The sequence below is a fragment of the Cicer arietinum genome, chromosome 2, assembly GCF_000331145.2.
Source record: "Cicer arietinum cultivar CDC Frontier isolate Library 1 chromosome 2, Cicar.CDCFrontier_v2.0, whole genome shotgun sequence".
In the NCBI taxonomy this organism is placed as follows: domain Eukaryota; kingdom Viridiplantae; phylum Streptophyta; class Magnoliopsida; order Fabales; family Fabaceae; genus Cicer; species Cicer arietinum.
The window spans coordinates 367,251-379,698 of record NC_021161.2 but is presented as its reverse complement, the minus strand read 5'-3'; the positions used below and the strand labels follow the sequence as shown (position 1 = coordinate 379,698).

The window sequence follows — 12,448 nt, the reverse complement described above, 5'->3', positions numbered from 1 at the left end:
CGTGGATGGCATCCAGTGACTTACAAGTTCTCAGATGCTACTCCAATGCTTATAAAATCTATAAAGGTTTGACTTGTACTGTTCTGCCACTGCAAAATCACTTTTTTGAATCACCTTTCATTCTATGATTAAAAATTTGAGCTATTAAAAAGGAATGTGCTAATAATTGTAAAGGAGAATTTTACTTGCTGTAGAGATGCCGCGAGCTCTTCAATACAATTTTTGGGTTTCTGACAAGAATATAAAGTGCATGTACTGTACTTTCATGAAAGAAAATATGTATAAGTTTGTTGATTTGTTTGCAGGAAATAGATAATATTTATTACGAGACAGAATACCGAAGAGAATGGTGTAGCAGCAAGGGTAAACCATCATCTTGCTTCCTTTTCGCAAGAAAGTTTACTAGGACTGCTGCTTTACGGCTTCTTAACATGGTAAGTTCATACACAATAGTGTTTTCTTGAAGAGTTACAGTGAGTTTTCAAATTTTTTTGGGGAAACTGAATAATTTGAGTTTCTTCCTTTGAGTATTAAGCTTTGTTTGGACTTTAGATTGTCTTATTTGAACTTTTCTATCGGTATACGCACTCATGAGAACATTTGGGGGAGCTTATGGAAATAATTTATGACATGTCCATAAATTGTTTTCAGAAGCTTGTCAGATAGTCTATGAAAACAACTTATAGTTTATAAGAAAACAATTTGACTTTATTTTTTTTCTTTTTTCTATAGAAATAGTTTATACATAAGCACTTAATTAAGTTGTTAATCCAAACATGGTCTTATGTTAATTATTTTATGCTTTTCTATTGGACAGTCTGTTCTGGGAGATTTCAGTTAAGAGAACAAAATGGTTTATTGCTAGTGGCTGATACAAGCAGAACATGTACTTAGTAAAGAAATAAGAGGCTGAAAAAGAGAATAAAGCAAAATGAAGATTATTATTGAGTACCACACTGATATGTATATTGAATTGAATTGTATTGTATATTTAGACAGTTAAAAAGAGTGTTTGTGAATTGTGATGTATATGTTCTATTATTTTATTTTTCAGAATAATTTTGCTAACTTGTGAACAATCATGCAAGACAATCCCTCATAAATAAAAAAAAGATTTATTGACTAGAGATATATCAGCATAAGTTATAGTGTTGGAAAAAGCCAATGATGAATATTAATGAATGAAGCAATGTGGATAAGTATTTTCATTTGGACTATGTAAAGAGCTATTTGAATTTTTAACCAACCATTAATTAAAGCCCATAAAAATTAGGAGCTTTCTATTACACCCCCCAATTGCTACCCAAACCATTTTTACTTTTTAGGGTCCGTTTGGAATGGTGTGACAAGTTCAATAAGTCATGACACTTTATTGAACACTTTTAACTAAATTGTTATTGTTTATTTATAGTATTATCCTTAAGCTGATTCAACCACGCTTTAGCAATATTTTAATATTTGTAACCTTTTTCCACCGACACTACCATAACTCGTTTTAATTATCTTATCCAAATCTTGTTCAAATTAATACTAGATCGCCATGTGACCCAAAATTTGGGTTTCATTCAACTGTTCTCTAACTGTCCCTAACTAACCTCATATATTCAAAGCCACGTGTCACTATCAACATTTATTCTATGTTAGTATGCTAGAATTGTTTGATTAAATTTTGAAAATGGCAAATAGAATCTAAATGAAATCTTTGGTAAATGTTATTAAGATAGATTGAATTTATTGAATTAGAAATTGATAAATAGGCTCAATTTTATTTAAAATATAGATTAATGTTTTTCAACCGAATTTTAAATTGTTAGAATATTATTTCTCTTAAAATCATAGATTAAAATAAATATAGATCAATCGAATTAGAGTTATTTTTGACAAATACACAAATCAGATTCAACCAAATGTTACACATATAATTTAATTACATTGTAATTGAGAAGTCTATCATTTAATCTTTGATCAAATTTTCAAAAGGTTGGTATCGCTTTACTTGTTTTTAACACAAAAATCAAAACAATGGAATTTTATTCTGTCAAACCAAAATCAATGTACTTTTCTCCAAGTTTATTATTAAATTATGTTCCAAAAACGACGTGGCTGTTTTACGAATCTCCACGTGTCATTAATTTTAAGAAACACCGACATCAAATTCAGTTAACAAATTCAATTTATGTCAATTAAAAATAACACCGATTATTAATTAATTGTTATATTCTCCGCAAATTTACATTTCTCTTATTCTATTGACATTTGATAACTTAATAAAACATATTTAATATTTATCTTTTTATTATTAAATTAATTCGTTATAATTTTAAAAATATAAATATTTTTAAATGACATGTCACTTATTTACTATAACAATGAATTTATTACATAAATATTTTTCGTATTGCCGATTATACCCTTACATATATGGTTAATATATGGTTACTGCCTTACTGGGTACCAACGGAGAGACACGTTACTACACTTTTATGTTTTTAGTCAGAAACTTATTAAAAATAAGAGTATATGAGTTGACTTTTACTCACACTCATGAAAAATTATTTATTCTTTTATATCTTATCATAAAAGTAAATTGAGATAATTTAATAATATAATGTAAAATTATTTTATATTGTATATTTTTATTTTCTGCATAGAAAATATCATCATTGAAATCAAAATATTTTTTATTGAAAATATAATCGAAGTATTTCAAATAAGCTAAAAAGATAAAATTATGGACAAGAAGAAAAAAAAAGAATATATATATATATATATATATATATATATAAATAAATAAAGATAAGAAGACACTGTACAAAATAAAAAATGTGAAAACCAACCTTCACGACACCTTCGTTTGGGTCCCACTTAATGCATGACAATTCACATATACATTCTCTATATATACTCATAAATCCATTATCAAAATTGAAAACCATATCACAACACAAATCAGGCAAGTTTTGATTCACTTAATGAAATCAAATATACAACACAAAATACCAAACTAACTAAATTTCCTCCTATTCTATTTTTGCACATTTTCACTCTCAACTATATACACAATCATTTTCCATTCTCCATCTTTATTCATTGAAAAATGTCTCCTCCAAATCCAAACAAAAACTCCGACCACATCATGAACACTTGTTCTACTCCATCTTTCACCTTATTCGAGTCAACACTAAAAGTCAATGGCCACGTCATCCTCACCGATGTCCCCAAAAACATCACCAGCAAATCCAATGGTTCCTTCCTGGGCTTCAAAACCACCGAACCAAAAAGTCGCCACGTGGCACCCATTGGAAAATTAAAAAACATAAACTTCACAAGCATATTCCGGTTCAAAGTATGGTGGACCACTCTTTGGACCGGGTCAAATGGAAAAGACCTTGAAACCGAAACCCAATTTCTCATGCTCCAAAATTCGGATTCGGGTCGACCCTATGTTCTCTTACTCCCAATAATAGAAGGCCCATTCCGTGCTTCATTACAACCCGGAGAAAACGACAACATTGAAGTATGCGTGGAGAGTGGTTCAACTTTAATAACAGAATCTCAATACGACGCTGTCGTTTACCTTCACGCAAGTAACGATCCATTTAAACTAGTGAAAGAAGCGATCAAAACTGTGAGGGCCCACTTAGGAACATTCAAACTTCTAGAAGAAAAAACGGTTCCGGGAATAGCGGACAAGTTTGGATGGTGTACGTGGGACGCATTTTATCTTAAGGTACACCCTCAAGGAATTTGGGAAGGTGTGAAGGGTTTAACCGATGGTGGTTGTCCACCTGGCTTTGTTTTAATCGACGATGGTTGGCAATCTATTGCTCATGATGATGATCCGGTTAATACTATTGAAGGGATTAATCGGACGGCTGCAGGTGAACAAATGCCATGTAGGTTGATTAATTTTGAAGAGAATTATAAATTTAAGGAATATAAAAAAGGTTTAGATTTAGGTTTAGGTGGATTTGTTAAGGACTTGAAAAATGGATTTAAGAGTGTTGAGTATGTGTATGTGTGGCATGCTTTGTGTGGTTATTGGGGTGGGGTTAGACCGGGTGTTGAGGGTTTACCTGAAGCTATTGTAGAGAAACCTAAATTGACCGTTGGATTAGAAACTACTATGGAAGATTTAGCTGTTGATAAGATTGTTAATAATGGTGTTGGATTGGTTCCTCCACATTTGGTTGATCAAATGTATGAAGGAATTCACTCTCGTTTGGAAGAGGCTGGAATTGATGGGGTCAAAGTTGATGTCATCCATGTAAGTTTTTCTCTTTTCATTCCAACCACACATTCTTTCTTTCTTAATTTTTCATCCACATTTATTCAATTCATATTTTTATTTGTAACTTTGTACTAATATCTATTTTACTAAAGATAATGTTTTGTAGATGAATTGTCTTTCTAAAAAAAAAATACAAAAAAATACATTTAGTTATTCGAAGTCTTGTGGATAAAAGTATTTAAAATGATATTTAAATTATGAGACTTTTCCATAATTTTGAGTTGGATTTTTTTATATAATCTTAAGTTCTAACAAAAGTTATTTTAAAAATATATTTTTAGCTTCCTTAGTACGTAATATTGTAGTGATGATCTATTTAGATTTTTAATAGTAATTTATTTTGTTGATTAAAAAAAAAGTAAATTATTTTGTTATGAAGGTATGTGTCACAACTAAAAGCAATAAAATGACGAGTCAAGCAGTAGGATGAATTTCACTATTATCTCTATTTTTTTTAAATATTATTAATGTCGACAACAAAAAAATATGTATTGTATACTATTTGTTTGTTAAGCACTGTTACCTAACTATTTGACTCTTTTTTGGTCGGCACGTTATCTATTTCTTTTTAAATTCAACTTTTCCCTTTTTGTGTTGCTTTGTCTTTTTTTTTTTAATAACATAAGAGTACTATTTTAATCTCAGTAATAATAATATATATCTACTTAATTCACAGCCAGTCACTATTAGAGTTTCTTGTCAAATGAAAACTGGCATGTCATGACATTATTTTTTGTTTATTCTTTCACAATGGATTTAGATAAACAATTCCATTTAGTATTTACTTATTAAAATTTTCAAAAAGTATAATAATTATAAGTTATTTTTAAAAAGTTATTAAAATAAGTCGATTAAACAACTTATGAAATATATCATAACTTTTTTTTATAAAGTGTACGAAAAAAGTGAAGTGATTGTATTGAATGAGGCAAATTCAATTCAAATTAAGTTTAAGTAACATTTTCTTATTATATTAATATAGTTTTGACATTTTGTTTGAATTCAGTTGCTAGAGATGGTGTGCGAAAAGTATGGAGGCAGAGTTGAATTGGCCAAAGCATATTACAAAGCTCTCACAACTTCAGTGAGAAAACATTTCAATGGCAATGGTGTGATTGCTAGCATGGAGCATTGCAACGATTTCATGATGCTTGGAACTGAAGCCATATCCCTTGGTCGTGTTGGTATGTCATGTCACACTTTTGTTTTTACTATGTTAGTAGAAATTCAATTTATGTCCTTTTTTTCATATATATATATATATAATCATACTTGGTTTGATTTTTACAAGAAAAAACATTTTGAATCTATAAAAAATATTTGGTTTGATTGGGTTCAATTTATACAACTTTTTCATGAAATTTGAACCAAATTGAAATGATTAAGAATAAATTAGTTCAATTTGTTTCAATAAGTTTGACAATTTTAAAAATTTAACAAACATATATTTAAAAACTCTAAAAAGGTAAAAAATAATTATAAATACTATAGATTTTGTATACTATTAAAATAATTATATAAATTGAACGAAAAAAGTAATATATAATAATTTTTAAATCTTAATTCGACGTAGTAATGAGATCATTTCATTTATAAATAATATATATATATATATATATATATATAATATTTTTTAATATAAAATATAATTATTAATTTAAATTTAATTGATTTTGAATGACGTAAAATGGATAAGATATTTATTATAGACTTGATTTTATTAGTTTGATTCAATTTCAACTTAAACATAAAAAAGGAAAAAAAAAACTAATTTAATTGATTTCACTTGAATGATTAATTTTATTCTTACTCTAAGCACTAATTGCACATTTCAAATTTGTGCAAGCAACATATGATAAAAAAAAATTATTTAATTATTTGAAATTTCTTGCATTGGAATAGGTGATGATTTTTGGTGCACTGACCCATACGGTGATCCAAATGGAACATATTGGTTACAAGGTTGTCACATGGTGCATTGTGCATACAATAGTTTATGGATGGGAAACTTTATCCAACCAGATTGGGATATGTTCCAATCTACACACCCTTGTGCTGCTTTCCATGCAGCCTCTAGAGCCATATCTGGTGGTCCTATTTACATTAGTGACACTGTTGGAAATCACAATTTTGACCTTCTTAAGTCTCTAGCTTTGCCTGATGGTACTATTCTTAGATGTCAACATTATGCACTCCCAACTAAGGATTGTCTCTTTGTTGACCCTTTACATGATGGCAAAACAATGCTCAAAATATGGAACCTAAACAAGGTGAGTCTTCCTTTTGATACTCATTTCCAATCATATAGAAATTCCGATCCAATGCAGCTGTTATATGATGTAGCAATAATTTGATAATTAGATTTATAGTGACTATACAACAATTTTGTACATGATCTAAATTGATTAGTCATAGAAAATTTAGTTGTATGCTTTGCAACAATTTGACATCTCTAGCAAAATCTCAGTCATTAAATCTAATGGTTGAGAGATCAACACTCTTAGTAATTAGATCAATATTGTTCCATGATACACTAATTAGTGGCTATAGAGATGTTATAACACTAACCATTAGATATAAAATAATGAAAATACTATACATATTATGCTTAGAAAAGAGAGTAATTTGGTTGTGTTTGATTTTGGTAACAGTACACTGGAGTTCTTGGTGTGTTTAACTGCCAAGGAGGAGGATGGTTTCGTGACATAAGATCAAACAAATGTGCTTCTGAGTTTTCTCATTTGGTATCAACCAAAATCAACATCAAAGACATTGAATGGAGCATTGGAAAAAGTCCAATTTCAATTGAAGGTGTAAAACTTTTTGCTTTATATTTCAACCAAGCAAAAAAACTCAAACTTTTCTCTCCACATGACACTGAAGAAATCTCTTTGGAACCATTTAATTTTGAGCTAATAACTATTTCACCTGTCACTTTATTTCCTAAAAAGTCCTTCAAGTTTGCTCCTATTGGTTTGGTTAATATGTTAAACAATGGAGGGGCAATTCAGTCATTTGACTTTGATGAGGCTCAAAATTTGGTTGAAGTTGGAGTTAGAGGTAGTGGTGAAATGAGAGTGTATGCATCAAAGAAACCAACAAATTGTAGAATTGATGGCAATGAAGTTGATTTTGAATATGAAGAGTTTATGGTTGTAATTCAAGTACCATGGCCTAGTTCTTCAAAATTGTCCTTTGTTCAATATATATTTTGAGCATAGGATGAGATTGTTGATCATTAAATATATGATTTTCTTTTTATGTTCTTTTAATTTCATGTTTGTATTGAACAATACTAAGTTAGAAAAATGTTTGATGTTAAGGGACTTTTTTATCCCTTATTTGTATGTTTGATAACTTACTTTCTAGTATTATAACTTAAGGATTGAACTATTGTGTATTTAAGAAAAGCAAGTTTGCTTATTTATTTAACCAATAAATGTCATTTTCTTTTTTCTCTTGATGAGCACTCTATAATGACTCAACATAACAATAAAGAAACAATTTGCAACATAAAAATGTGGGGTGGGGAATATATATATGGGGGTGTACAAAAAATATTTCAACAATTAGTTTATTGATGGGCCTTGGATTGAACAACTTTTTCACATTCATATGTGAAAGTCCATAATATGGAAGATAGTTGTTGTTAAGTCCCTCAAAAACACATAAATCTTTTAGAAGAGAATTTCTTATAGTTCAAAAATTAAATAAAAATACTACTAGAAATGTGACTTAGGTACAAATTAGAGCGTTGGATGAACAATCCCTAATATGCAAGGTGAGATGGTCTTCCACCCCCAACAAAATAGGCTTGTTACTTGAGGCTAGCTTTTGTGAATGTTATTTTTCTGAAAATGTTATCTTATCCATAATGGTTAATAAACAAGTTTTTAAGGAGAATAATAATAATAATTGCATCATCTCATCTCATGTTTTATATGATATAAATTAGATATTTGTGGGCTTTATTTCTTTTAAAAATTTAGAGAATCTCAACTTCATTTGAATACTAATTTAAATAACTTTTAAACTATATATAATTTCCTGAAAAAAAAATGATCAAATGTTTTTTGTTAATAAATTAAATCAAAACTTTTAATATTATAAAAAACTTAACATCTTTATAGTCCGACAATATATAATAGATTGAAAGTCTCGACTTTTTAATGAAAAAAATAAATATAGACGTTAATTAAACTACACAGATATCAATTAATTAATATTTTCCGAGATAGAGTATATTAAAAAGTTTTAATCTTAAAAAAAAAAGAATAATAATAATTATTTAGGATTAGAAGGTGGAAGAAGGAAGTAAAAGGAGTTAAGGAAGCAAGAGTGCGTTGTTGTTGTTGTAAGAGACGAGACGAAAGCAGCAGCAGAAGAGAAAGAGAAAGAGAAAAGCATTTGGATCTTATCAATGAATACGACGTCGTTTATGGACAAACAAATAATGGATCTCACTCATGGAGGATCTTCTTCCATTCACAATTCCACCAACGACTTCGTCGACCTAATCAAGCTTCGTCAACAACAACAACATGAACAACATGAAGAAGAAGAAGAAGAGGAAGAAGATTCGTCCACTCTCAACAACAATGGAGGAATCAATAATACCGATCACATCCTTCCAAGCTACGATTTCCAACCGATTCGTTCACTCCCTGATTCCAACTCCAAAGTACTTTTTTTTCTTACTTTTCCGCCCTACTTTTCATCACTTACGAATAATTCTTTCATTCATTAATCAATTCATTGCTTCATCTTATTTTATACTCTTATCTTATGTTTCGTGGTTGAATTGGATTATTGTTCACTTTTTTTTTTGTTGTGATTTTGAGAAAAATTAAAATATCTTATTTTGTGAATATTAGCCTTTTTTTTATTTTTTATAATTTGTAAAGTTTAGATGAATTGGATACTGGTGTGGTGCGCACTACACATGTGAGAATTACTATTTTCTACAGGAGTTTTTTAAGTTGATTACTCTGTAAATATCTATAAGTTTTTTAAGTTGAATACTACGTAAATATTTATGAGCCTGTAATTTTTAATTTTCATAAGTGAAAAACTATGAACTTGTTATAATTGAGAAACTGTGGTAGGGGAGAAGGTAATCCAAATGAATTCTGTGAAACTCACTTTAGTTAGAGTATAAAGTGAGTTTTATCAAATATTGATTGACAAATCAGATTTGAATATTGCAGGTGATGTGCATCATAATAAATCGTGAACTTGTTGAACTAAAAGCCTTTTTATTTCTCCATTTTACATGTCAATCACTTTAGAGAAGCTATATCCAATATGAATTGGCTATTAGTGTATTGGAATAAAATTGGATTTTTATGTTTTGTTTGGTAATTGGCTTTGAGGTTGTCTTTGCCTATGACGTGTTATTGATGATTGTTGCCACCCCCCACTTGTGAAGTTAATGTTTAATTGAAGAGGTATATGTAAGTTTTTGCTTATTTTGCTTGTTGTTTTAAGGAGAATGCTAAGGAGGGTGAGGTTCATTGGTGTAATGGCTAAGGAAACAAAGCGTGATAGTGTTTGCTGTATTGCAAAACAAAATTGGTGCTCCTGAAAATATGGATCTTGCTATGTTAAGGAATTTAAGAAATGATGAGTATATTTGTTAAAAGGAAAATCCAAACATTGTCAAGATCAAGATCCTAGGTGATCTTACCTAGGATTTGGAGAGGGTTGCTAGATCGTTTAATTTTAGGATTGTAACAAGGATAAGAATCATATAAAACGAAGAAAACCTAAAAATGACAACATTAAAGTACACTTAAAACTGAAATTTCTTTATCGTAACATCTGAAATAAGTCATAGTTAGTCACTTATATAACATAAGGTGTGCCAAAGTTCAAACATAACACTGTCAGAAGTCCACAAAATAAAATACAACCTCACTAACCCCTGCCCCACTACCTTCAACTCCACTATCACCTTCCACAAAAGCCATTTTTCCATGATACAAGGCAAAGACAGCCCAGAAGAGATGAGCAGAGAGTGTCTCAAGAGATGGAAAAGATCTGTGAATGGGGAAAGATGCAAACTTCTGATCGGAGAACTGGAGAAGGTCGAGAGAGATGTGAATTTCTAAGCAGAGAGTGTCGAGAGGGATGAGTTTCTGAAGTGTGGAAAGTGTCAAACAGCGCAATTTAGGGGAACTGGGTCATGAAACCCAACCCAAAAATCAGCTTTTTAGGATCGAGCTATCTCACATTGTTTGTAGCAATCCTACTCTCGATCTTATTGTGATGTCACATAATTGGGATTTTGCATGGGAATTGGCTCGTTCAAGGGTAGTAAGATCGTACGATCTTAGGATTTAAATCTCTATCTTGACAAGAATGGTTTAGGACTCGAAAATAAAATATTTTACCGAAAAGTACAGCTTTAGTAACTAGCAATGCATTGAATGCTTTGATTTCCAATAAAAACTTTCCATTTCTTGATTTGTTAACATGACTCATATTGAAAAGTACAACATTTAATACAGTGGTAACGTACAAAGTCACTACATTTGGAATCTTTTAGCAAGTGTCCAAAGTCACTCATTAGCATATGTCTCCAAGTAATTTGGAAGAATTTAATTAAGTGAATTAAATACTCTTCAATCAGTGTCTTCTTGGCACTCATTGTGAAATTCTTTTTAAAATTACGCATAGTAGTGTTAGTCTATGCCCCAAATTCAGAGTTAGCTGATACTATTATCGTAGTTATTTTTTAATCATTTACTTCTTGAATTTGACTTGGTCTCTCAATTGTGTAGTTTGAATTGACAATTATTCATCCTTATTTTGTGCAGAAATACAGTTCTCTGGATTCTTTTGAACCTGCAAAGGTGACTGTAGAAAAGGACCGGAACACTGTTGATGCAGCAATTTTGTTAGAGATTGACCGAACCATGAAGAGGCATATGGACAATTTGCATCATGTTTTGGAAGGTGTTAGTGCACGGTTAACACAACTAGAAACCAGAACTCACCATCTTGAGAGTTCTATGGATGATTTGAAGGTATCTGTCGGAAATAATCATGGAATTACTGATGGGAAATTGAGGCTGTTGGAGAATATTCTTCAAGAGGTATTTTATCAATCATGCCCCCGCCCCCACCCCCAAAAAAAAAAAAGTTTGTAACTTTAATAGTTACCAAAACAGTTGGTATATTAAATGAATTGTCTGTGTGTGTGCTCATGTAACCAGGCCAGAGGTTTCCCATATTTTATCAAAAGAAATATATAATTGTTTAATATCATCAATAGTTGTAACTCTTGTAAACATTATTGTCTTACAATTTTGGGTTCACAATTTGGGGCTTTTTTTGGGGAATCACGGATCAGATTCTATATGTTTTATAACTAAATCTTTAGCTGATAGATAAACACACATGAATTTATTTGTATACTTCTCTATTGTGCACCCTGCTAAATTATTATTTTTTGAATTTTTAAGTTGTTACTTTAGTTAACCCTAGTGATGCTTTATTAATTGGGGTTCTCTCTATGAAATTACCATAACTTCAGCATGGCTGCACTATAGAACCATGTCACCCATATTTGAATTGTTAATCTCTCTTCCAACTGTAATGATGCCATTCTTTTACAATGTTTTCCCCTACACAATATAGCATAACAGGTTATGATATTATGATCCGAGTTATGTTTCTGCTGCAAGTCTATCATTTAAAACTCTTATGGTAAACATGTGTTTGAGCACTTTTGACGTATATAATTGAATAATATTGAAAAAGTTTTGGTTGGTTTACTCTTACATTGTTTACTGCCCTTACATTGTTGTTATCATTATAAAAGATTAATTAATCTTAAGCCTCTATTCTTAAGCTTTTGGGTGAGGTCTTTGAATACTATATTAAATTTTCTCCAATGGTGAGTCAAACTAATAAGTGTTAAACTAAATTTGTTAATTCACAGTTACATTTGTTTTAACACTAAGACATAGACAATAAAAAAACCTTTGGTTTAGAAACCCTAAGAAAAAGCAGCAAGGGCTGAATTGTTTAATCATCAACCCAAAAGGAACATATTCCATTGTTTTGTAAGGTCAACACTTGAGACTACTCAGCAGTTATCGTAAATGAACAAAGAAAAAGATAAAGGAAAACAAATTATTTGAATAAATTGTT

General features: G+C 30.2%; 3 protein-coding genes across 3 annotated transcripts in view; all 3 read left to right on the top strand.

Moving 5' to 3' along the window:
• Window positions 1–1,129, top strand: part of LOC101512355 (glycosyltransferase BC10) — a 6,487-nt gene extending 5,358 nt beyond the window's left edge. Inside the window, exons 9-11 of the mRNA XM_004489171.4 lie at window positions 1–66; window positions 306–434; window positions 818–1,129. The exon at window positions 1–66 is cut by the window's left edge and continues 120 nt beyond it. Of these exons, the coding sequence (XP_004489228.1) occupies window positions 1–66; window positions 306–434; window positions 818–841 (219 nt within the window). The 3' untranslated portion in view covers window positions 842–1,129. The remainder of the gene's footprint in view (window positions 67–305; window positions 435–817) is intronic.
• A 1,804-nt stretch (window positions 1,130–2,933) lies between these two features.
• LOC101512031 (galactinol--sucrose galactosyltransferase) lies at window positions 2,934–7,748 on the top strand. Its single transcript, XM_004489170.4, has 4 exons — window positions 2,934–4,267; window positions 5,298–5,475; window positions 6,194–6,561; window positions 6,943–7,748. Exons 1-4 carry the CDS (start codon window positions 3,098–3,100, stop codon window positions 7,504–7,506), a joined length of 2,280 nt encoding a protein of 759 aa, XP_004489227.1. The 5' UTR covers window positions 2,934–3,097; the 3' UTR covers window positions 7,507–7,748.
• An 838-nt stretch (window positions 7,749–8,586) lies between these two features.
• Window positions 8,587–12,448, top strand: part of LOC101511714 (uncharacterized) — a 5,573-nt gene continuing 1,711 nt past the window's right edge. Inside the window, exons 1-2 of the mRNA XM_004489169.4 lie at window positions 8,587–8,972; window positions 11,110–11,388. Coding sequence (XP_004489226.1) covers window positions 8,712–8,972; window positions 11,110–11,388 — 540 coding nt within the window. The 5' untranslated portion in view covers window positions 8,587–8,711. The remainder of the gene's footprint in view (window positions 8,973–11,109; window positions 11,389–12,448) is intronic.

Bases quoted from the DNA above. Each gene is read 5' to 3' on its own strand.
- LOC101512031 (XM_004489170.4), top strand. From the start codon at position 3,098: ATGTCTCCTCCAAATCCAAACAAAAACTCCGACCACATCATGAACACT. The intron at 4,268-5,297 runs GTAAGTTTTTCT...GTTTGAATTCAG, and splicing joins TCAAAGTTGATGTCATCCAT to TTGCTAGAGATGGTGTGCGA. The intron at 6,562-6,942 runs GTGAGTCTTCCT...TTTTGGTAACAG, and splicing joins AAATATGGAACCTAAACAAG to TACACTGGAGTTCTTGGTGT.